At 35.5% G+C, this 26,869-nt stretch overlaps 1 protein-coding gene across 4 annotated transcripts in view; it reads left to right on the top strand.

Annotated features, from left to right (window-relative positions):
- USP15 (ubiquitin specific peptidase 15) overlaps nucleotides 1–26,869 on the top strand; it is a 127,250-nt gene that overhangs the window by 76,396 nt on the left and 23,985 nt on the right. For 2 of the 4 annotated variants that reach the window (XM_062203316.1, XM_062203315.1), the window contains one exon: nucleotides 1,833–1,977. In XM_062203316.1, the coding sequence (XP_062059300.1) occupies nucleotides 1,833–1,977 (145 nt within the window). Of the gene's footprint in view, nucleotides 1–1,832; nucleotides 1,978–22,079; nucleotides 22,226–26,869 lie in introns of those variants that run through there. The other 2 variants (XR_009867034.1, XM_062203317.1) reach the window with 2 other exon arrangements.

Genomic DNA, 26,869 nt, shown 5'->3' with positions numbered 1-26,869 from the left:
CCAAGCACTTGGACCATCTTTTCCCAGGACACTGGCAGGGAACTGGATTGGAAATGGGGCAGCTGGGCCACAAATCAGCACCCATATGAGATTGCTGATGTTGGAATCGGCAGCTTCACCCACTATACCATAATGCAACCTGGGAAAAACTTTAAAAGTAATACCAGGAATAAATTGTAGCCAGTTGAGATTGTTGAAATTACTGATTCATTGTGTTTACTTGTAAAATTTTATTTATATTATCATTCGTTTTTAGCATCATTACTAAAGCATCAAATTTAATAAATGATTCTCAATCAGGTTTGTTCTAATGAATAAACAAAGTATGCTATTGAGTCATATCTAAAGTATCCATCAAAAATATTTTGTAAGAGATCCTATTAGGTGCAGGGGTTGTAGTGTAGAAGATAAAGCTGCCGCCTGAGACACCGGCATCCTATATGGCACCAGTTCATGTCCCAGCTGCTCTGCTTCCAATCCATCTCCCTAATGATGGGCCTGGGAAAGAAGCAGAAAATTGCCCAGGTGCTTGTGCTCCTGCACCCATTTGGGACCTGGCTTAGGCCTGCACTGGCCGTTGTGGCCATTTGGGGAGTGATCCAGCAGGTAGAAGATCTCTCTGTCTTTCCCTCTCTCTCTCTGTGACTTTGACTTCCAGATAAATAAATAAATAAGTAAATCTTGAGAGAGAAGATTCTATTAAAAATTAAGTAAAGAGCAGGTATTTGGCCTAGAGGTTAAACACCAGTTAAGATGCCCATTTCCCATATTAAGAGTATCTGGTTTTGAAACCTAGCCTTGGCTCCTAACCCCAGCTTCCTGCTAGTGAACACCCTGAGACGCTTTGGTAATGACTCAGATATTTGGGTTCCTGCCAGCAACTTGGGAGAGCTGGATTGAGTTACTGGCTCTTAGTTCCTGGCTTCAGCCCCCACTGCTGCAGGGATCTATGGAGTAAAGCAGTGGATGGAAGATCTGTTTCTGTTTTTTAAAGAATACATATATATATATATTTATATTTATATTTTAAAATAATAATTAAGGAAGAATCCATTCTTCTCCAGAGATGTGCTATATAAAAGACGACTCATTTATTGACTTCTTTATTCTTTAAAATTATCCTGATTTTCTTAATTTTAAAACATGAGTTTAACATTTATAATACCAGTAGTACAAATTATCCTAAGATTATATTTATCTAGTTAAATAAATTGCATTATTCTAACAAACAAGCAGAAAGAAAAGGAAGGTAATACTAGGATATACCTGCTTATAGAAGAATAATTGAATTCCTGATCCCAGAATTGTTTATTTTTTTCACATTTGAATACTAGGTTTTGCTGGTCTAGCATAGAAGCTATAGATAGAATCTTTAATACATCAGAACAGTGATGTCACAGTGGTTTTGGAAATCTCTTCTCTTACCTGTAACTAAAGCATAAACTCTTCCTGTTACTGTTCTCATTTTATTACAGTGGCAGGATGCAAAAGGGCTATAAATGAGATGATTTATTGCTGTGGGTGGTGTTTAAAATCTGAATGTTTTAAGTTTGATGGAGCAATGAAGGATGGAGCAAGCTGCGAAGCTGCTCCAGCTAATCAAGGGTAGAAAGATATAATGGTGGTTTGTATTGGTTGGTGTAATATATGATGCAATAATTTTATTGATTGGATAAAATGTACCTTAATTTTTTGAGATTCATGTCTTAAAAAGTACTTGAATTAAGTGCTTTATGAAAGAAATTATAATTGATCACTTTCATTTAAAGCTCCCTTTATTATAACTATATTTTAGTATAATTGGCTGCATGATGAAATTTTTTTTCTTCCAGTGTGAAAAACTCAAATTATTGTCTCCCATCGTATACTGCTTATAAGAACTATGATTATTCAGAACCTGGAAGAAACAATGAACAGCCAGGCCTCTGTGGCCTAAGTAACTTGGGAAATACATGTTTCATGAACTCAGCTATTCAGGTAGGTTTCTCCAAAGTGAAACTCATTTTTCCTAGAAATCATTAAATCATATTGTATAAAAACAATAGAATTGGGTTTTTCATATCAGAACATGAGTATTATGTGTGTTTTGAGTGTTTATATTCTAATGGTAGATTTTAGCATACACATTTGGCTCATTCATTCTGCTGGTAGTATTGTTTTCCTCAGTTAGGTGACATGTGATTGATGATTGTATTGTAAAAGATTAAATGTCACTTCATTAAAAAATATAATTCCAAACAGAAAATTTAGGTTCCCTGAGAAGGGAGAAAAAAGCTAGTGAGATCTCTAAACTCTGTTGCTTTTTTTTTTTTTTTTTTTTTTTTAAGCTTAATGAGAAATTAAGATTTTAGAAATGGGAAACTTTGTGAGCCTCCTTTTGTACATGTATTATAACAAATTGCCCTCCAATAAAGGTCATTTAATTCAAGGATATAAGGAATTGTTGCCCTTTCCCCTTCCTTTTTATGTCCATAAAGCTTTTTTTTTCTTTCTGTTTTACTCTCTACCCTCTTCCCACTTAACTTGTTAAATAGTCTCATCTTTGATTCTGAAGAAATGAAAGGTTAATTTTTATCATTATCACTGTATATAGAATTAGGTCTGGTTATTCAATTTCTCCTTTATAGATAAAATTCTGTTTTTAAAAGCACCCAAATAATGATAGAACATTCTTTTTCTTTTTTTTTTTTTCTTTTTTCTTTTTTTAGTGGGAGGTAAAACAGCAAGGTTTATTAGGAAGGAACATCTGTAAGGACGGATGGACACCTCTCCAGACAGGGCCTGAGAGACTGGGGAGGAAGAAGAAGGGAGGTTATATGTTGAGTGGAGAGATTACACCTGACCAGGCCAGGTGGGCGGCTCAGCAAAGATGCAGAGAGCTGACCAGTCCAGTTGAGGCTGGGGGTTTTTAAGGAGGTGGGTCTTGCTTCCCCAGCTCTGCTCCTCTTGGAACAAAGGGCTTTTTGGATGTAAATAGAAAAACTTCTCTGGAAGGTCTGAAACAAAGGACTTTATGGATGCAAATGTTATCAGACAGGAGGAAGAGAGCAGGGTGTTTGAGATGCAGATACTAGGCTGCACCTGGGAGATTGTGGAAGATTGTCAGGCAGAAGGGGGCAGGGCAGGATGCGAGGGCCAGGCTGCCCCTGAAACATTATAAGGATGACTTTGAGATGTAGATGCATATATTAGACATAGATGTCTTCTCTTTAGGCCTGTTACACACACATAAGCTCATAACTGACTTCCTACCTAACAGGCCCACGGGCGCGCCCGCCCCTGCAGCCCCCCTGGCCGGCTGCAGCCACAGGGAACGGGGCTCTGAGTTGGCAGCCCCCACTCCCGAAGCCTCGGCTGGCAGTTCCCCGAAGGGCTGGCGGCTGCGCCTCAGCAGCCAGCCTCCCTCCCTCCCTCTTGATAGAACATTCTTAATATTTGAATTTTAATACTTTTTGTCCTTTTGGTGAATTTTGAATTTGTTTAAAATCTGAAGTTTTGTTCTGTATTCATAGTTTAATATTGAATCACCTATTTCAAGGAAGGAACTTCCAAAGATAGAGATTAAATGTAGAGTATGAATTGATAAGGACGTTAATATGATTAACTGAGAAAAGGATGTCTCTACTGTCCAGTGTTCTAAATGACCTTTTGAACATTGTCATGAATCCAGCTATCTCCTAAAATAGACTTGTCCTTATAACATTCTTAGAAGATTAAAATTTTACCATCAGAATTCTGTAGTCTGAGAATTATCAACCTTTTAGAACCTAGAGAAGAGGGGGCTTATATCATCAGTCTCTCCTCTCTTGGTTTGCTGCTGAGCCACTTGGGAAAATAACGTATTTGCTCAAACAAATATTATATAGGTTAATAAATTCTTCCATTAAATATTTGAATGAATAATACTATTCATAAAGTGAGTTACTTTATTCAAAACTAGTACTGGGATTCTAATACTAGTTAAATATAAGACATTTAAAATTTTTGCTTTATTTTTCTAGAGGGATAGAAAAGAAGACCATCTTAGAGAACAAACCAAAATGTATTATTATCCTGATAGTTCTTTAGATAAAAAACTGAAGGACATTGGTACTAAGCTTTCAGAGATAGATTGGGAAAGCAAATTATCATTGAGTTTGGATTTCTGTTTAGACTATCCTCCATGATCACTAAAAGTCATCTTCATTACCGTCTCTAGAAAATATATTATGTAAACAGTGGATACAGGTACCAAAAATCCCTATTCTTAGATTACCAAATCATACTAATTTTTATATAAATCCTTATCCTTGCACTGCCAAAATTATTTTGGTGCCAAAGGCTTTTTTAAATTATATTTTGGTATAGAAAACCAATCTAGGTGCTTTTTCAAAAGATGTTTTTAATGGTATAGGCATGAGAAATTTATGTGTGTCAGAAGAGAAGAGCCTAATAATTCATTGAAAGTTTTGATCAATGTTCAGACTAAATTCCTTGTGGGGAAAAAAAAAGTCCATTCTTGTTTCTATGCCTTCAATGTAGTCTGTTTAGTATTATCTTCATAGGGATAACTAGCGCCTGAAAAATGGTGTTAAAATTAAATCTCTTAACCAACCACATTGAGCTAGATTTGGCATTTGTTTACTTTTCTTGTATATTATCTATTATGTTTAAGGTATGAGCAGTTTTGTTTTATTCATCTTGATTTTGTTCGGAGCTATTTTACTGTAATAAATCAGTATATCTATTGCTGACCTTCATGTGAAATGTCATAAGGGTAATGGTTTATAATTTTATAGTAATGATCATAAAGAAAACTTTGATTAAAAATTTCAGCAATGAGTACTTTATGCAATGGATATCATTTCATGTCTTTATCTTAATTGGCAAACCAACTCTAAAACAAGTTGAAGAGAAAAATTAGACTTTATTTTTATAGCTTTTGGTTTTTAATGCAAACCCACAATTAGGAAATCTAGGATGTTAGGTTTATTTTCTTAAAAAATCTCGATGTTATCTCTCAAGCTGAAAAATTTAAATGTCAGCTCTCAAGCTGAAAATTCACAGTAAGAGGAAATACTAAACGGTGCTGGTAGCCTTTATTCCTGTTTCGTGAACATCCATTTAAGTTCATAGGTCCACAGGTAAAAAGAGTAATAAGTAAATAACAGCTACTTTCTGATATTTTTGCAGATACTGGCTCCACAGTTAGGCTTTCTTTCAAGCTTCCTTGTAACTTTAAAAGAAATTGTTTTTATGATCTTCAGACAATATTAGAAATGTTTCTATTGGTGATGAACTTTAATGTAACCTCTTCTGTTAATTCAATTATCCTAAAAAATTGGTAATTATGTTAGTATGTAAGATGATACAGTTATTGATATATCTAAAAAAATGACTGTGACAAGCAGGCCTGTTTTTTTATGTGAAAGTGGCTTATGCTTAGCCTGTAAGCCATCCTGAGAATAGTGAAATTTTTTGGTTGCCTTGATTACAAACTAAGCAATACAAACCTAAGTGTGATTTAATATTATTGTTTTGTGCTACTCAAGATTTTCTCTGATATAACAAATGGTATGAATGAGTATTAGCTTTTCCTGGTGATTATAGTGCTGCCATGAAGTTTCAGTTTATTAAGCTAATATTTATTTAGTGCTAAGCATTCAAGGGTACTTCAAAAAGTACATGGAAGATGGAGTTTAAAAGTAAGTTTATTTTGATGAGAAAACATTTGAAATCCATGTATACAAGGGATCTTCAAAAAATTCATGGAAAATGCATATTGTTAAAATTGTTCAATTGTTTTGGTACCAAAACTTACATTTTTATTCCATTTTCCACAAACTTTTATAAGTACCTTCCCTCATTTGGGAGATTTTTTTAAATAGATCTTGACCTTATGAAGATTACAGTCTAAATAATAAGATTTTCAAACTTTTTACTTTTCAGCATTAAAACCTGTCTTTAAATGTTATGAGGAAAGTTTAATTGTATCCACAGTATTTGAACAGAGATAGTAAAATTGCTTTGGTTGGGTGGAGTGCCCAGAACTCCATATGCTTTCCATTATTTTCCTCGATATGCTCAAAAGCATTCTCATGGATCCAGGACTCTGAGAACAAGTTGAAAACCATTCTCTGGCTTTAAGCACACAAACTCATGCGTAAAATATTAATGATATAGTTGAGCCCAGTCTGTGGCTACCTAGGAAAGCGTAGCTTTTCTACTTCTTAACTGTGTTAACTTTGACAGTTTATTTCTACAACTAATTTTTCTTGTAAGATGACTAGAAAATAGTGGTAACCGTATCTTAGTTGTATTGCAGATTTTATGTGAGACAAAGAATATAAAGCTCTTAAAATAGTCTTGTACATCATAAATACTGAATAGATACTGGAGTCATACTGTCCCCTTTTTTTCAATTCACTGAGTTAAGCACAGTAGCTCTGGAAAGATTCTGTCTTCCATGGGCCCTATGTTTGTTCTTCTTTCTTACAAGTCTTATTCATTTTGACTAGACCTTATGATCGGAGAAGAACAAAATATGTTTTTCCCCCCTTAGTATTATCGCAGTTGCGGTATTTATCTCTATCCTGAACTGCGTTCTTCCTAGGCAAACCTGATAAGCAAGGGACATAATAAAGTAGAACTGTTCATAGGTATTCAATGTGTAAGACACTCCGAAACTCAAAATTCTTGTGTTCAGGTTATCCCTCACCTCAGCCTCACCTTGCAGTTATGGTTATAGGTGTATACTGCTATGTCCTGGTGGTATACATAACATAACAAAATAGTTCTCTAGTACCCTAAATCTATTGCTCCATCCAGAGAATGTCTAGGTTTTAGAATTTATGTTATTGGAGTTCATTTTAATTAGCATTAGTTCAGAAGATTCAGGAGCACTCCAACCCTTGTCTTTCTCATTGTCAAGGCCTACCTAGGAGGCTCATGATTGGCTTCCTGGAAGAAGCAACTCTTCAGATGGATTTCAAGCAAGGGAGTGATGTGGTCTTTTCCACTGGAAAGCAGCACAGCGTAAGATGGTTGTTTTAAAACTTTACTTGGACATAATAGGGCTCCTTAAATTCTAGGACATCACTGGAAGAAATAGTAATCAAGGATTTGTTCATTATTGTCATAAGATATAAAATGAACTGGGATTCCGAGCAATTTTAAAGTCAGATGTTTTCTATGATATGTTGAATTAGGAAAAAGTTTATTCCATGTATTCAGAAGAATGTTAAATAGAAGGTTTCTTTGAGACTTAATTTGAAAGAAAGTAATACTACATAGAAATAACATTGTTTAAAAAAGCTAGAACCTCATTGCATTGTAAAACAGTGAATAAGTCATTATTAAAGCTATTGTTTATATGTAACATTGCTACATAGCTTAGAATTAAATATAATGCTACCCTGCTGTCAACTTGAAACTTTTGCATTTATTAGAATACAGATTCTCAGAAACGTAGTTGAACATGAAACTTTTATTTTATTCAAACTACCAACGTTCTATTTGGGTATAGCTTCAATTAAAAAAAAAAAAAAAAAAAAACTTTACCCCAAAACATTAAACAGTCTTTAAAAACTGTTCAGGATCTTAAAGAAAATTACTTGTTCTGATAAACTGAGAGAATGTGGCTAACTAAAAATTTGAACTACTTCTTTGTAGCCCAAATTTTTTAGTTTAATTTTTAGTTTAATTTTTTAGTTTAATCCCAATTATTTGAGTTCCTTCAACATTATGTGCCAAAAAATGCATAGCAAACTATCCTAAAAAATATGTTGAATCTTCTGTCAGATGACAGCTAAGGTCAGGTATTTCTATTTTGATAAAAGCAAAAACGAAAATAAGGAAAACAGTTTTAATTGCATTAGAATCACTCACTCTCTGAACATGGATGTTAGTGTTTGACTTTTCCCTTTGTTTAGGTTAGAAGGACAAGTATCCCTTTCTGAAAGGAGAAACAAGATTGGAAAAAGGAAAACCTACATTCTGAGGCAGATGATTTTAGTAAAAAAGTGTATGTAGTATAATTTTATAAGAATGTCATATTCACAACTAGGGCAGAAATGGTATCAAAGAAAATGTTTTTCCTTTGTGTACTGGCAAACAATTTGCCTTTCTTAATCTCAGATGAGACAAGACAATCTGCTTTGTCTGTTCTTCATGTTTGTAGTTAGTAAGCAAACTTCTTTAGGATTAACATTTCTAGTTTTGTGTTAATGTAGACTGGTAAATGTTTTGTCTATCCCAAATTCTATAATGGTAAAAATGACATGGAGTCATGACATTTAAGGAGTTTTAGATAATTACCTTTTATTCTAAAATCAAAATGGTTTAACATTACCCTGGCTATAAAAGATGAATACAAGTTTAATAATGTAGTTGTGTTCCCCTATACCCCATATGTGCAGGTTCCTCATCACCAGATTTAACCAATTGTGGATAGAAAATATTCATGAAAGAAAAGTTGCACCTGTACTGAACATGTGCAGATCTTTTTTCCCTATCATTATTCCCTAAACAAGATGATGTAACAACTATTTACATGTCATTTACATTGCATTAGATGTTATATAAGTAATCTAGAGACTATTGAAAGTATACCAGAGGATTGTGTAAGTAACATGCAAATACTGTGCTATTTTATGTAAGGGATTTGAGCATCGATGGATTTTTGGTACTTGTGGGTTTTGTGAAACCTGTCCCGCATAGATACCAAGGGAAGTGGGTTGACTATTGCATTACAGGGATGGCATCTTAAATCAGAAGTTATAATTTGACAGAAGTATCCTGTATTGGTTTTAATAATTATTCCAAGGGCTTTTATTTGTATATGAATGGAAAACATAAAAAGAGCCAGTCTGTATCTATAATGGGAACTACAGATTTGCTTCCCACCCCCTAACCAAAAAAAAAAAAAAGTTTACTTGTACTACTTAAACAGCTTGCTTCCTTTCTTGAGGTCAAAATCTTTTAAGATATTTTTTTCCTCAGTGAGTAGTAACATCATGAAACGCTTTTGATCAGATGATACTAAAGTGTTTTGGGCTTATATTCTAAATTTTTATAAATTAATATTATTGAATAACATTAGAAAATATAAGGAGATTGGACTGATTCTTGAAAAAGTGAAAACTACATTAAATCTTTCCTAGGACCTTGTTGTCTTTTGCCTATTTCTTTTAAATTTCATTTAGAGTCAATAAGTTAAGTTCATGATTACCAAAAGTCCCTCATCTATTTAAGATTTCTTTTTCTTTTAATTTCATTAATCTTGAGGCCATCTTCTTTCTTCCTTCCTTCCTTCCTTCCTTCCTTTCTTTCTTTTTATTTGACAGATAGAGTTAGACAGAGAGAAAGATCTTCCTTCCATTGGTTCACTCCCCTAATGGCCGCTACGGCCGGCACTCCGCCAATTGGAAGCCAGGAGCCGGGTGCTTCCTCCTAGTCTCCCATGTGGGTGCAGGAACCCAAGCATTTGGGCCATCCTCCACTGCCTTCCCGGGCCACGGCAGAGAGCTGGACTGGAAGAGGAGCAACCGGGACTAGTACCCGGTGCCCCAACCAGGACTAGAACCTGGGGTGCCGATGCCGCAAGCGGAGGATCTTTCTATTTTGGTTTGTAAGTGGGTTAGTTTGTGATGATGCTTGTTACATATGATTACTTCATTAATGTCACTATCACTTTGAAAATAATATATTTCAATTCAGTATTTCAGTACCATATATGTGGGACTCAATTACTAAATATTATCAATCACTTCTTAGAAATTATTTATAAATTGTATTATTCCAACCAACCAAGTTGGTTACTGAAACCATTGTTCAGTTAATAATGAATGAATGGCTAGTTCTCATATAAACCCATTTTAAAGCATTAATGGCCCAGAACTTAATCTTTCAGCCTCTGCTAATAGCAGGACCCTTCTTTGCATAATACCAATTGTTCTTCATATCATTTTCACTCTCTTAATTTCCTTTTCACTGAGGTCTATGAGTTTGGGCATAAGTATCTCTACTTCACTAATGAGAAAACTGAGGCAAGCAAAGTTTAAGTGACTTCCCAGTCACTAGTACAAGTCAATAAATGAATTAAAACTAGATTTCTATTTAGAATGTGAAATAATATATTTTTTTCCTCAAAATTATAGTAATCAACTTATAAGAAATGCCCTTAAATATGGTTTATTTTGGTGACATAACAAAATTTACTATATTAACCATTTTTAAGTGTACAGTTCTCTGACATTAAGCATATTCATAATGTTTTTAATCATTAAAAATGCTCTTATGTAATTGCTAAATAAATGGCTTCCATAATATACAATTATCCCCTAAGGAAGTAGTAGTATTGTATCATTCAAAGCAGTTTCTCTAAAAAGTTATATGCACACTTACTCATTTGATGATGAGTGTTCAAAACTATTTAAGCACTCCTTTTAGAATGTCTTTTATTTTTCTGAGCATCACTGATGAATATTTTTCCTGTTTTGTTGATGAATTGGATTTTCAAAAATCTGAAGTCATTCAGAGCATTATCTTCAAAGCATTGTAGGTGATCATTTGATATATTCTGTTTTTTAAGATTTTATTTATTTATTTGAGAGGTAGAGTTACAGAGAGAGAGAGAGAGAGAGAGAGAGAAACACAGAGAAAGGTCTTCCTTCCATTGGTTAACTCCCCAATGGCCACAACAGCCGGAGCGGAGCTGATCCGAAGCCAGGAACCAGGTGCTTCTTTCTAGTTTCCCATGTGGGTGCAGGGGCCCAAGGACTTGGGCCATCTTCTACTTTTTTGCTTTCCCAGGCTACAGCAGAGAGCTGGATTGGAAGGGTAGCAGCCGGGACTCAAACTTGCGCCCACATGGGATGCCAGCACCACAGACGGAGGATTAATCTACTGCGCTACGGCACCAGCCCATATTTGATATATTCTTGAAATTATTTCATCAGCAAATATTTAGGGCTTACTAATAATGCTTTTTACTATGATAGACATTAATTATACTGTGGTGAACTGTTAAAATGAAATTTACAGTCTACTTGGGAGGAGGGAGATAAATATGAAATCAATCACGAATTATTATAAGCCTCATGAAGGGAAAAAAGTGGAATGTTGTGAGTAAATAGCAGGAGACTATAGAGCAACAAATTTGTACTGGGTATCATACTCAACAAAAGTAACATTTGAATCATGATCAAGGAATTAGTTGAGTTAAAGGTAGCTGAAAGTTATTAGGTGGAACCAAAGCAAGTGCAAAATCCCTAGGAAGGGAAGTTTGAAGAACTCAAAGAATAACATGTGGAAAAATGTATTTAGGGCATTAGGACAAATTGAAGAAGTAGACAAAAGCCAGACCATATGAGGAGAATTTGAATGTGAGTGTGTTTAAAAGGAATTGAAGGTTCTGCAACCTAATATGTTATGTTTAACTTCTACCTGGTTTCTTTGCTTCTGTTTAACCCCTTCAGCCTGTGTCTATATTAGCACCAAGCAAGATCTTCTTCAAACATTAAATATTTATTTTTACTCTTTGCCTTCATTACCAACTACCTTCCTTCACTCAGCAAAAGCCAAAGTCCTTAAAAGAAAGTATAAGCTTTGTAAGATCTGACTTCCTGCTGCCTCCTTTGCTAACAGTTCCTTTCCTCCATGCCCATGTCCCTCCATCCTTACTGGATCCTCACACATAGCAAGAATGTTCCTCTTTAACAGTCTGTGAATTTGCATTTTCCTGTACCTGTAATATCCTTCTCTAAGTATTTATATCTTTACTCTTTCACTTCGATTGTGTGTCCATTATCAATCAGGTAGCTTCCCAAACACCCTATTTAAAATAGTAACTGTTCTCCCTACATTCTGTACAGCACACATGGTCATCTGACACACTGACATACTCTCTACAGAGATTTTGTTTGTATATATCTCCTTACTCCCACTTAAATAAACACATACACACACACACACATAAATATAAGATCCGTAAGTGGAAGTTCTTTGTTTTCAGTCACTGCTATAACCCCATTACTACTTCTGGCATATAGAATGCACTCAAATTACTGTTAGGTTAAGGGTACCACAGTGTTCTCTAGTTTCTGGCTTGTACAAAATGATGGATATAACCATTGAATATAATCATAGTGATTGAAGGAGGGACACAGTAGGATGGGTTGATTTCAGGTTGGGAAAAGATGATGAGTTCACTTTAGGCATGGTCAGTTTGTGATGCCCATGAAACATCCAAGATCATTGGCCTAGGAACAGGAATGCAAATAGCCACCTAGGTATTGAAAATCGTGGATATATGATTGCATTTGAATTTGGATGTCTGAGAAAGAGATCTCATGACTAAAGCTTGCAATAAACATTGGAGTGGAAGAAAGAAACATCTGTCATAATAGGAGAAAAGGAAGGTGTTACCTATGTAAGTGTGTTGATTATGTGATGACTTTCACTATCCTCAAAATACAAGACTAGTGTGGAGATCTTATGTGAAGTTAGAGTCATCAGTTTAGAATGGTACAAATTTTGAGATTTTTCTCCAGCAATGTTCTTTTTTTTTTTAAACTTTTATTTAATGAATATAAATTTCCAAAGTACAGCTTATGGATTACAATGGCGTTCCCCCCCCCCCATAACTTCCCTCCCACCCACAACCCTCCCCTTTCCCGCCCCCTCTCCCCTTCCATTCACATAAAGATTCATTTTAAATTCTCTTTATATACAGAAGATCAGTTTAGTATATATTTAGTAAAGATTTCAACAGTTTGCCCCCACATAGCAACACAAAGTGAAAAAATACTGTTGGAGTACTAGTTATTAGCATTAAATAACAGTGTACAGCACATTAAAGACAGAAATCCTACATGATATTTTTTTAAAAATTAATTAATTTTCTATGCAATTTTCAATTTAACACCAGGTTTCTTTTTTTTCATTTTCAATTATCTTTATATACAGAAGATCGATTCGGTATATACTAAGTAAAGATTTCATCAGTTTGCACCCACACAGAGACACAAAGTGTAAAAATACTGTTTTAGTACTAGTTATAGCATCACTTCACATTGGACAACACATTAAGGACAGATCCCACATGAGACATAAGTACACAGTGACTCCTGTTGTTGACTTAACAATTTGACACTCTTGTTTATGGCGTCAGTAATCTCCCTAGGCTCTAGTCATGAGTTGCCAAGGCTATGGAAGCCTTTAGGGTTCGCCGACATTGATCTTATTCTGATAGGGTCATAGTCAAAGTGGAAGTTCTCTCCTCCCATCAGAGAAAGGTACCTCCTTCTTTGATGACCTGTTCTTTTCACTGGGATCTCACTCGCAGAGATCTTTCATTTAGGTCTTTTTTTTTTTTTTTTTTTTTTTCCCCCAGAGTGTCTTGGCTTTCCATGCTTACAATACTCTCATGGGCTCTTCAGCCAGATCCAAATGCCTTAAGGGCTGATTCTGAGGCCAGAGTGCTGTTTAGGACATCTGCCATTCTATGAGTCTGCTGTGTCTCCCGCTTCCCATGTTGGATTGTTTTTTCCCTTTTTGATTCTGTCAGTTAGTATTAGCAGACACTAGTCTTGTTTGTGTGATCCCTTTGTCTCTTAGACCTATCAGTGTGATCAATTGTGAACTGAAATTGATCACTTGGACTAGTGAGATTGTATTGGTACATGCCAGCTTGATGGGATTGTATTGGAACCCCCTGGCATGTTTCTAACTCCACCATTTGGGGCAAGTCAGCTTGAGCATGTCCCAAATTGTACATCTCCTCCCTCTCTTTTTCCCACTCTTATATTTAGCAGGGATCACTTTTCAGTTAAAATTTAAATACCTAAGAATAATTGTGTGTTAATTACAGAGTTCAACCACTAGTACTAGAAAAACAACAACAAAAAATACTAAAAAGGATAAAGTATTACATTGTACATCAACAGTCAGGACAAGAGATGATCAGGTCATTGTTTCTTGTAGTGTCCATTTCACTTCAGCAGGTTTCCCCTTTGGTGCTCAGTTAGTTGTCACCAATCAGGGAGAACATATGATATTTGTCCCTTTGGGACTGGCTTCATTCACTCAGCATGATGTTTTCCAGATTCCTCCATCTTGTTGCAAATGACCGGGTTTCGTTGTTTCTTACTGCTGTATAGTATTCTATGGAGTACATGTCCCATAATTTCTTTATCCAGTCTACTGTTCATGGGCTTTTGGGTTAGTTCCAGGTCTTAGCTATTGTGACTTGAGCTGCAATAAACATTAAGGTGCAGATGGCTTTTTTGTTTGCCAATTTAATTTCCTTTGGGTAAATTCCAAGGAGTGGGATGGCTGGGTTGTATGGTAGGGTTATATTCAGGTTTCTGAGGAATCTCCAGACTGACTTCCCTAGTGGCTTAACAGATAAAGGGTTGATAACCAGATTCTACAAAGAAATCAAGAAACTCCACAACAACAGAACAAACAACCCACTTAAGAGATGGGCCAAGGACCTCAATAGACATTTTTCGAAAGAGGAAATCCAAATGGCCAACAGACACATGAAAAAATGTTCAAGATCACGAGCAATCAGAGAAATGCAAATCAAAACCACAATGAGGTTCCATCTCACCCCGGTGAGAATGGCTCACATTCAGAAATCTACCAACAGCAGATGCTGGAGAGGATGTGGGGAAAAAGGGACACTAACCCACTGTTGGTGGGAATGCAAACTGGTTAAGCCACTATGGAAGTCAGTCAGGCAATGTTCTTAAGAAGTATCAAATATATATAATTCAGGTCATTTAGGTCATTTAGTGTTGGAGAAAGAAAGGAACGAAGGAATTAGGAACAACTAAATTAATTTTCTTTTTTTATTATTAGCTAATTTATTTACCTGACCCAACAAACATCCATTACTAAGCATGGTTCTAGACATTGGTGATGCAGAAGTTAAAAAGAGAGTGCCTATCCTCTGGAAATTCATGATCTAGTGAATGAGAGACCTATATAAATAAATAAGATATAATATGTGATAAAATAGAAAGCATGATGAACCAAATGTCATGGAAACAAAGAGAGCTATTGGGGAAGTAAGTGAGGTTTCACAGAGTTGGGTTTTGATCTCATTTGGTAGTATATATTTCTATTTGGTATGGCTTAAAATTTTCATATGGTCATAAAATAGAGAATTACCAGAGGTAAAGACTACAGCATTACTTCTCATGCTTGTTCATACATTTTTCTCATCCAGATCCCTATATCAGAAGTCTGTTTTGCTTCAGCAGAAAACATCTTGTTTATACAATCACTAAACATATATTGGAATGTCTTATATATGCTATTAAGGTTTTTTTTCACATGTGTGCCAACTCTAAAAAGAGAACTATCTATAATATTTGAATAATATATAATACTGATTCATAATGCCACAGTTATGTGCCACATTTGATATTTGAGCGGTATATAATGCTGGTCCATGATGTTTCAGTTGTATACCAGATAATACTGCCTCATCTATATATATTAGATTTGATGTATAATTATGTATAAATATATATAATTATTAATAATTCCTAGGGCTTTTGTAAGTATATATACTTTGCAAGGAGGAGTTTCAGTATCTAAAAAAAGTTTTTGACAAAAATGTTAGTTTATAAGCAAAATTGTAGTAAAACATACTGGCCGGCGCTGCGGCTCAATAGGCTAATCCTCTGCCTGCGGCACCGGCACACCAGATTCTAGTCCAGGTCGGGGTGCCGGATTCTGTCCAGGTTGCTCCTCTTCCAGGCCAGCTCTCTCCTGTGGCCCGGGAATGCAGTGGAGGATGGCCCAAGTCCTTGGGCCCTGCACCCGCATGGGAGACCAGCAGAAGTACCTGGCTCCTGCCTTCGGATCAGCACTATGCTCTGGCCGCAGCGCGGCAGCCGGGGTGGCCATTGGAGGGTGAACCAACGGCAAAGGACGACCTTTCTGTCTGTCTCTCTCTCTCACTGTCCACTCTGCCTGTCAAAAAAATTAATAATAATATTATAATGTCCATTTCACTTAACAGGTTTCCCCTTTGGTGCTCAGTTGTCACCGATGAGGGAAAACAAATGATATTTGTCTCTTTGGGACTGGCTTCATTCACTCAGCATGATGTTTTCCAGATTCCTCCATCTTGTTGCAAATGACTGGGTTTCGTTGTTTCTTACTGCTGTATAGTATTCTATGGAGTACATGTCCCATAATTTCTTTATCCAGTCTACTGTTCATGGGCATTTGGGTTGGTTCCAGGTCTTAGCTATTGTGACTTGAGCTGCAATAAACATTAATGTGCAGATGGCTTTTTTATTTGCCAAATTTATTTCCTTTGGGTAAATTCCAAGGAGTAGGATGGCTGGGTTGTATGGTAGGGTTATATTCAGGTTTCTGAGGAATCTCCAGACAGACTTCCATAGTGGCTTAACCAGTTTGCATTCCCACCAACAGTGGGTTAGTGTCCCTTTTTCCCCACATCCTCTCCAGCATCTGTTGTTGGTAGATTTCTGAATGTGAGCCATTCTCACCGGGGTGAGATGGAACCTCATTGTGGTTTTGATTTGCATTTCTCTGATTGCTCGTGATCTTGAACATTTTTTCATGTGTCTGTTGGCCATTTGGATTTCCTCTTTCGAAAAATGTCTATTGAGGTCCTTGGCCCATCTCTTAAGTGGGTTGTTTGTTCTGTTGTTGTGGAGTTTCTTGATTTCTTTGTAGAATCTGGTTATCAACCCTTTATCTGTAGTATAGTTTGCAAATATTTTTTCCCATTCTGTTGGTTGCCTCTTCACTTTCCTGACTGTCTCTTTTGAAGTACAGAAACTTCTCAATTTGATGCAATCCCAAATGTTAATTTAGGTTTTGACTGCCTGTGCTGCTGGAGTATTTTCCAAGAAGTCTTTGCCTGTTCCTATATCTTGCAGGGTTTCTCCAATGCTCTCTAATAATTTGATGGTTTCGGGTCGTAGATTTAGATCTTTAATCCATGTTGAGTGAGTTTTTGTGTAAGGTGATAGGTATGGGTCTTGCTTCAAGCTTCTGCATGTGGAAATCCAATTTTCCCAGCACCATTTATTGAATAGACTGTCCTTATTCCAGGGATTAGATTTGGATCTTTGGTCAAATATAAGTTGGCTGTAGATGTTTGGATTGATTTCTGGTGTTTCTATTCTGTTCCATTGGTCTATCCATCTGTTTCTCTACCAGTACCATGCTGTTTTGATAACAACTGCCCTGTAGTATGCCCTGAAATCAGGTATTGTGATACCTCCAGCTTTGTTTTTGTTGTACAGGATTGCTTTGGCTATTCGAGGTCTTCTGTGTCTCCATATGAATTTCAGCATCATTTTTTTCCAGATCTGAGAAGAATGTCTTTGGTATCTTGATTGGTATTGCATTGAATGTATAAATTGCTTTTGGGAGAATAGACATTTTGATGATATTGATTCTTCCAATCCATGAGCATGGAAGATGTCTCCATTTTTTGGTATCCTCTTCTATTTCTTTCTTTAAGGTTTTGTAGTTTTCATCGTAGAGATCTTTAACGTCTTTGGTTAAGTTTATTCCAAGGTATTTGATTGTTTTTGTGGCTATTGTGAATGGGATTGATTTTAGAAGTTCTTCCTCAGCTGTGGCATTGCCTGTGTATACAAAGGCTATTGATTTTTGTATATTAATAAAACATACTTTCAATTTTCCACTTAGTACCAAACCAAAATGTATCTGTTTTCATGATTATGCCACCACCTTCAGGGAACCTCTTTTAAGTTTCCTGTCACTTGTAATATTGTTTCCTCTTTGTTGGATACCTTTAACCTCCCTTCTTCCTCCTTTCAGCAGATATACGTAGTCTTTATATTTAAATTAGAGGGTGAGCCGGCGCCGTGGCTCACTAGGCTAATCCTCCGCCTTGCGGCGCCGGCACACCGGGTTCTAGTCCCGGTCGGGGCACTGATCCTGTCCCGGTTGCCCCTCTTCCAGGCCAGCTCTCTGCTGTGGCCAGGGAGTGCAGTGGAGGATGGCCCAAGTCCTTGGGCCCTGCACCCCATGGGAGACCAGGAGAAGCCCCTGGCTCCTGCCATCGGATCAGCGTGGTGCGCCGGCCGCAGCGCGCTACCGCGGCGGCCATTGGAGGGCAAAAGGAAGACCTTTCTCTCTGTCTCTCTCTCACTGTCCACTCTGCCTGTCAAAAAAAAAAAAAAATTAGAGGGTGAAATGAAGAGGACTCATGACCTTGAGAATGATCTGTGCTTTCTTCCTACTTCCTCGTCTCCCATTCAGTAGTCCTTGTCTCACTTCAATCTATACTGCCTGGATTCAAATCCTAGTTATATCATTTGTAACTCATGTGACTTTGGATAAGAAACTTAGTTTCTTCATCTGTAAAAATTAATATAAGGTGTTGAAGTATTTGGCCCAAAGTCAAATTATGTATCAGCAACTAATTATCACTATCACCATGACCATCATATCACCTCACAGAAATTGTTCTCAGAAAGATCATTCTTGTCTTGCTGTTTGCTCAGTTTCTTCTAGCCCCTTTATTTACCAATAAATTGCAAATCTGTGTCAATCATAATTTCTGCTTCCTGAGTTTCCCTCCAATATGTAATTATTAAATGGTGGTTCCTGCCAAGATAACCCACAAATAACAAGCTCAACAAGTCCTGTAAGACTAATCCTGATTTCTTATACTTCATAGATTCAACCATCTACATGGTAACCTAAGTCAAAAACCTGAGGATTATACCAAATTCTGTTCATTCCACCTCTTAAGTATCACTTCCATTTGTCCTTTCTTTTGCCACAAATACACTGTTTCATTACTTCAGCATCTTCTCTGTGCACTATTGAGATGAATCTCTAAATCATCTTTTTGTTCCACCATTTGCCCCTTTCCAACCCTCTTAGTATACTCCTTCCAAATTGTTTAAAAAGCAAATATGATTATTTAGTTGTGATAATGATACATTTCAAACCTGTTTCCCATCACTTACAGAATAAAACTCAAGCTGGATCCTGCCTGCTTACCTCCCTAACCAAGTCTGCTTTCAATTTTTTTGTTTCAAACTGCTTTATGTATACTATTACCTCCTCCCTACTTGCCTTTTTCCACACTTGCCCCCCTTCTCTATCCCTTTCTCTTGGATAAGTAACTGTTACACCATGGCAATCATGAAACAGAGGCTGTCTTTGATTTTATATCCCCAATATTTAGTATAATACCCGAAATAGTAAGTTCGTTAGAACAGTGTTTCTCACTACATGTCTGTGGACAAACAGTGCTGGTGAACAATGAAATAAATACAGAAATTTTAAGTGATCAAAAACTTATAGGGCAATTTGGGTAATTGAAGTTTATTAAACCTAGGAAAAATGGGCTTATTTTAATTTGATTTTTCTAGTGCTTTTCTTATTTTAATCTTCCAGAAGTATGCATCTGTGATGATTTGAATTTTTTTTAAAAAAAGGTGTTACTTCTACAATATGGTTTCAGAAGCACTGAATTAGAAAGATCATTTTACCGGAAATGTTTGGAACCTACTCTTTAACAGATGAATATTTTAGAGCTGTCTAAACTCAAAAACTTAATTTTTTAAAAAAAACTATAGCTCCAGTTGAAAAAAATTTACAGCTCATATATTTACTTTTTTTTTTTTTTAAAAAAAGGCTTATTATTTATTTGAAGACAGAGTTACAGAGAAGCAGAGGCAGCGAGAGAGAGAGAGAGAGAGAGAGAGAGGTCTTCAATCCACTGATTCACTCCCCAGATGGCCGCCACTGTGGCTGGAGCTGAGCCAATCCGGAGACAGGAGCTTCTTCCAGGTTTCCCATGCGCATTAAGGGGCCCAAGGACTTGGGCATTTTTCCATTGCTTTTCCAGGACATAGCAGAGAGCTGGATTGGAGTGAAGCAGCCAGGACTCAAACCAGGGCCTATATGGTATGCTGGCACTGCAGGCAGCGGCTTTACCCGCTACGCCACAGCACCGGCCCCAATGTATATTTGCTTAATGCAACTACAGAATCAGAATTTCCAGTGTATATTAAGTACAAGAGATATTATTGCTTATGTCCTTCAGATATAACCAATCTGCTATCACTTAGATTGGGCTGCAATGTTAGTCACTGCTTGACAGATCATACTAGCACTACAGTGGTTTACAGTGAAAGTTTTTTGACTCTGAAAGTAATTAGAAACACTCATAGTTTGGGCTAAAACATGGTTCAGCTTATTGTGATTTATGGGTCTGTTGTAATGAAATGATATGGAAAGGTATGTTTTAGTTGTTTTGCTTAAAGAATATAATAATGATAAACTTTTTTTAAAAAAAAAATTTTTGCTATTCCCTCCTGTATGCCTTTGCAGGAAAGCTAAAAGATTAACAAAATACACAATTCTTAATACTCATTTATTCAAAAAAGTTCCTTTTCTGAAAATAATATGCAAAAGACTTAGCATGCAAAAAATTACGAAGATCCATTGTTTTCTCTTTAGCTGTCTTGTTACATAAAAAGTTGCTGTTGATATTTATTTCATTGTGAGGCAGTTTTGAATTACTCATGAATTACTGAGTTTCATGCAGTAGGAGATATACTAAACATGAAAACTAAATTCATATGCTGTAGTTTTTAAAAAGTAAAACAATTTTATTTCTTAGTGTTATTAGAATCATTTGGTTTTAGCATACTTCCTATAAAGTGAATATCTAAACATAAAATCTTTGCTGAATAGCCTGTTCCTAAAAATTTTTTAATTTTAAAAGTCAGACAAGTGCTATCATAGTCTAGTAGTTTTAAAACTTCATGTAAATATACCTGACCTGAAGTTTATGGCCTTGGTGGTGATGTAATAATCATTAGCACAATGACTTTCTTATTTTTTTGTCAAGATAGATACTCTATCCAATTTCTTTCTGCTTGCAATGTGAATATCAGTGGCTCTTACAAAACCATGATTTCTTTAGCTACAGTATGTACTCACCACAAGTTACAGAGTGGTGGTCTTTTTGACAAATTTAGAGTTCTTCCTAAATCCTACAGATGGGAGATGAGGAGAAGGATCGACAGTACTAACCTGTGTAATGTTTTCCATTAGTTCTTATATTCTCAGAATCTTAATTCTTCATTGAATTCAAGTGGTTTGTGAAGTAGAAATACCATAAAATTTGAAGGAAGGGACAACAGTGAGATTTTAAGTGCAGTTTAATTTCATTCATGTCTTAAGCATAGAGACCATATATAATAAAGTGCTAGAACAACATCTTTGCCCAATTCAAAAACCTGTCTTAAAAACACTTGGGCTTTATGTAAAATTTCAACATTTTAAATGGACTATGATATTCATTAACTACTTGGTGAGGGGAGAGGGCAGGCATGGTACCAAGGCCTAAATAGAAGTTTAAAAAAAAAAAAGTTATATCCATTTAAACTTCCATGTTTTTTCTTTTTAAAAATCTTGAGAACAGAATGGAAATGTAAAGCAAAAGACAGCTCTATTTGTATTCACTTGGATAAGTAGAGCTCTTTGGAGTTGATCTCTCAAATCTAATGCGATTTGCCTTTCCTGGGGAAAAAAATAACAAATATGAGAATAGCAAATGAATATCTCATTTTTAAAATCAACTTGATAATGAGACAAGCCTACATTTGAAGTACTTCATGGTGAAAGATTACATCCGACTTTTCCTTTATCATTTACTGTCTCATTACAGAACTTGAGCCAAATCCTAGAAATTAACAGAATGTTTTGGAATTACGTAGTACATTTTCAGAATGTATATACTATTGTCATGACAGATGGCATATCTGAAAATTCTTTATCTGCCTTACTTTAAGATCAAGAAGAAAAATGAGGATATTCTACCTGACATTAACTGTGAATTACTTCAGGCTTTATTTTTAAAGCATAACAAAATGAGAATGAATCTTATTTTAGATTGGGTTTTTATATTTAGTATTGGGCACTTTGAAGATGAAGCTATTTTTTAAAGAGTTGTGAGTGATGTTACATTTTGGTCAGCTTACAAGATGAGTTACACAACTCAAAAGCTTTAGGTAATCAAAAATTTAAGTTTGTTTTCTTTCCTGTTCTAGTTACCGGTTTACTAAAATAGTGAGCATACATGATCACTTGAGAATTGGGATTCTGGAGCACCTGAACAGAAAGGGAGTGGTTCATATTCAGCATTACAAAAGACAACTTTCTCTTTTTGAAGGGGATTACTTTGACTATTTTCCAGGTACTGGGGAAATTCCAGATTCATTGCAAGTTATGGGATGGCTATTAATTATTCATTTCCTAAAATATATTGATTACAGACTTGAGATATGATTATATATAGAAATTCGACTCCATCAAATTTTAAAAGTCCTATATAGCAGTTTATAGTGAAGTACAAAATTGAAATTCTTACATGTGTCATTTATAATTTTTCAGAGAACTCCACAAACATCAGTTTTATTGATAAGAACATACTTAGGGGAAGAACTTTTTGAAAGTAATAGGAAAGCAATAGAATTTGTGCATGTGTGTATAAAGAAAAGTGTGCCGTGCAGTCTTATCTTTCCGAGTAAATAATGAAAGTTATATGAAATTCATATTTTATTTCAAATAATATTCTAGTTTCAGAATTTTGAGTTAAGTAAGGAAATTTATAACTAGAAACTTTTTCATGGAGTTAATACTTTATAAAATATTTGGATGATTTATGCATTCCCTATTTGAAATAATTCTTCAGGATTGGCACTAGATACAAATTTGTATACGTGTAGCCAAATATTCGTTGATAAATGATTTCTTTAGAAACAGTCCATATAAAATTTTTATGTCTTCTTCCAGGTTGAAGATTTAGAGAAAACAATCTTTCATAAATATGTTTCATTTACATAAATTTTAGTTATATATGTTTATCTTCATAATTGTTAGGCCATTCACAATAGTTACTTTCATTCATTAGGAAACTTCTTCAGGCATGATTTGGACTTGTAGAATTTTTGGATAGGTTAGTGTTGTAGCAGGGGCAGTTCAGATATCCATTTTGGTGAAGTGCTTTCCTGCTGCTCCAAGTGTTTCTACTATAGTTTTCATTCATTCAACATACCTTTGTTAAGCTAGGTAGGCATTGTACTAGATCCTGGGGTAAAAAAGTGAGTGAGACATAGACTTTGTTCTTAAGTGCACTGTAAATGATTTCAAGGTATAAAATTAGCCCAGATAAAGGACTATTAGTTCTTTGAGGCACTGAAGAACTTGTAACACGTAGAAGATACGCTAAAGTGAGTATCAAAGAATAAATAGGCATTTCTTATTGCAGAAGAATATTCTAAGTAGAGGGGGAGTGCATGTGAAGACTCAGTCTTAATACATTAAACTAAGGAAAATATCTTAAGATTCCTAATTCCGATTAAAGCAGTTTCTCATATAAAATTATATATGCAGGTACAAGCAGAGAACCACAAAGCCACTTAGAGTAAGAAACTCAATCAGTTCTACTTAATAAATAATTGACTTGTACGTACATCAGCCTTTCTTACTATTCCTAATGAATCAACTTTTTAGTAGCTTATATCCTGGAAATTCCAACCAGTCATTCAATCATAGAGGTTAAATTAAAGAATGACAAAATGTCTACCATATACTAAATTTGTATTTTAGTTATTTACCCTTAAATCTTCAAATTCTCATAAAAATTTTTGCATAACAACATGCCAAGAGGTCATTAAACATTTAAATAAAAGTCTAATCTTTTTAACAAGTACATTTACCTGTTAATTAATGCAATGATTTTTTTTTTAACTTTTTCTGTTTTGCTTTAAGAATTGGAACTAGTTGTACAGAATATTTCTCTTCAATTTGATTAGCTTTGTTTTTAACATGATATTGTAAAATTCTACCCAATTTTAGGACCACCTCTGGGCACAATGATAAAATACATATTTGGCTTAAGATATATATGTGTTTTATAGAAGTCACATTGCTTCATATCTGAGCTTCATCTTGTTGGTGATGAACTGTAAGATTTAGTTCTGACACTGAAGTTTGGACATTTGTCAGTTTCATGCAGTTGAACTTTAATAAATTAATAGAGTTATTACTCCAAATAACTGGTAGACGTGTCACAAAATTTATAAGCAACCCCAAAATAACATGCTTACTGTTTATATAATCTATTTGTTTTTCAAGATAAATTCATGTACTCATTTTTTGCTAGAAACAACCATGTATGTTAAGAAAGTTTAAGTTTTGTTCTATTTTACTGTCTAGAAAGCATTGAGAATGAGAGGTCTTCAAATAGGCACAACACATGTTTTGTGATTTTTTTTTAATCCATATTATATAGCACTCAAGGTACCTTACTGATTAAAAGGGAAGTTTCCTGTCTCTACATATATGAAAGGAATTGCTTTGAAACTGACTCATCTGATAAGAAAATTATATCCATGCAGTAGAAGAGTCTTTCAACTAGGTGCTTTAGAATTCAGGTTATGGCCCTGCACCCCATGGGAGACCAGGAGAAGCACCTGGCTCCTGCCATCGGATCAGCGTGGTGCGCCGGCCGCAGCGCACCTACCGCGGCGGCCATTGGAGGGTGAACCAGCGGCAAAAGGAAGACCTTTCTCTCTGTCTCTCTCTCTACTGTCCACTCTGCCTGTCAAAAATAAAAAAAAATAAATAAATAAATAAAATAAAATAAGAATTCAGGTTATGGTTTTTATTATTAAAAATTACGGAAATTGTCATTATTCTTGAAAACATTATGTTTAATGGCAACAAGGCCAGGAGAACAATTTTCTCACCCTTGTCAAAGATGTTCATATTTCAAAGGTAGCCTCATATGGAAAGATCAAATAAAAAATTGTATAATGTAATTATAAATCAAACTACATTATGAAAAATTTTTAAACACTGACTTCTTTGTCCTGCCAGAGTTCTGGCATTCAATACTGTTATAATATCACTTGGAACATGGATATATTTTTGTTTTACTTTTATTCTAATTATATCTTGAAATTTCTACCCAGAGTGAGGAGAGCTTTTAATGTTTCTACTGGTCTTCATATTATTTTAAAAGCATACTTTATTCTAATGTAATGATGTTTTCAGAATGAAGGAGAAAAGTCTGGCATCACCTTAGTTTTTGTTTTTGTTTTTTTTACTTAAGAAACAGGTGGAGAATGAGAGCTCCCATCCACTGGTCCACTTACCAAATGCCCATAATGTGTGGTGCTTGGCCAAGTTGAAGCTGGGAGTTGAGGATTTAATCCAGGAACCCCACTACTTGGGCAATCACCACTGTATCCTAGGGTCTACATGAGCAGGAAGCCAGAGTCAGGTGCCAGAACCAGTTATCAAGCCTATGTATCTCAGTGTGGGAACATGGGCATCTTAAACACTAGGCTAAATGCCTGTGCCACCCTAGTTCCTAAACTATCATAATTTGTGTATACAACAGTGACTATTGAACTTTTGTATTAGTATGCATTGTAAAATTAGAAAAATGTAGCTTGTGAATTTCTTGAAATAGTATGTTCAACAAAAGTAGAATGCTGTTTTAGCCCCTTTTCAGACTAAATTGCATAAATTTAAATGTTGGTTGTGATATCATCGCATGTATGATAAGCAGTTATCTATCATCAAAACTATCTCTGTTTTGTTATTTAGTTTGTAGTATTGAATTATAATTAGTTGCAAACCAGCAGTATCACTGTGAAAATTGGTACTGGTATCTTTTTCAAGGAGTTTTAAAAAAATCAAAGTGGAGGCTTACTGCAAAGCAGATAATGGGTTGAATGAAAGACATAAGAGTGGGAAAGCTTTTAATAAGTTCTGCCCTTCCGTTGGTTTAATATTCAAGTAGAAGTGCTTGAAGATACTTTTGAGACGATTCATTAACAAGCAAATACATCTTTCCCACATTTGGTAATATTCCATTCAATAAGAATTTAATTGAATACTCTGTGCTAAACTTTGAAGTAAAAAGAATAAAAACCAGGCAGATAAATAAATGAGTAAATATAAGCAAAAAAAAAAACACCATTTTTATTAATCATACATGTATCGTACACATGCTAAGTGCCAAGTGATACAAGGTACTCAGTGATGAGGATGTAAATATAAAAGCTGTCATGGAGGTCTCAGTCTATTTGCCAAGGCAGACAAACTAAAAATCAGGGTTGTAGTACATTATAAATTTAAGTGCTGTAGTAAAAGTGACCACTAAGCAATATGGAAACATACAGAGGAAATAATATAAGAGAAACTTTATAGACAAGATGCCTGATGTCAGTGGGTTATTAGAAGTTGGTAAGGCAAAAAGAGTACATTTTCAAGTATACAGAGGAATGGTGCAAAATCACAGAGTGACAGAAGTATGGAGTTCAAGAAACAACAAATTATCAAGTAAGGCCAGATATGGATAAAAAGGGAAAAAAGATTGGCAAAGGATTCAGCTACATAGGTGGGCAAAACACAGACCCTTCTAATTATCTGGGGTTCTAATCTGAAAGCATGCAAGGACCATTATCTATAGCAAGCAAGTTACATGATTTAGATGTACATTTTTATTTAAATCACTCTGGATACTTCTGGAAAGCTAAAAAATTTTTTAGTATACCTGCAAGCTCTTTGCAAAATCAGGATACATGTGAATAATTAAATAAAAACAAAGTTCAGGAATCCGTTTTATTGGGGCCAATACTGTGGCACGGTAGATTAATCCTCTGCCTGCAGCATCAGCCTCTTATGTGGGCACTGGTTCTAGTTCGGCCTGCTTGTCTTCCAATCCAGCTCTCTGCTGTGGCCTGGGAAAGCAGTAGATGTCCCAGGTGCTTGGGCCTCTGCACCCATGTGGGAGACCCAAAGGAAGCTTCTGGCTTCTGGCTTC

This window comes from Lepus europaeus, chromosome 10, assembly GCF_033115175.1.
Source record: "Lepus europaeus isolate LE1 chromosome 10, mLepTim1.pri, whole genome shotgun sequence".
Taxonomy (NCBI): Eukaryota; Metazoa; Chordata; class Mammalia; order Lagomorpha; family Leporidae; genus Lepus; species Lepus europaeus.
Note: the sequence above shows the minus strand (reverse complement) of the source record. Positions and strands in the feature narration are given on the sequence as shown.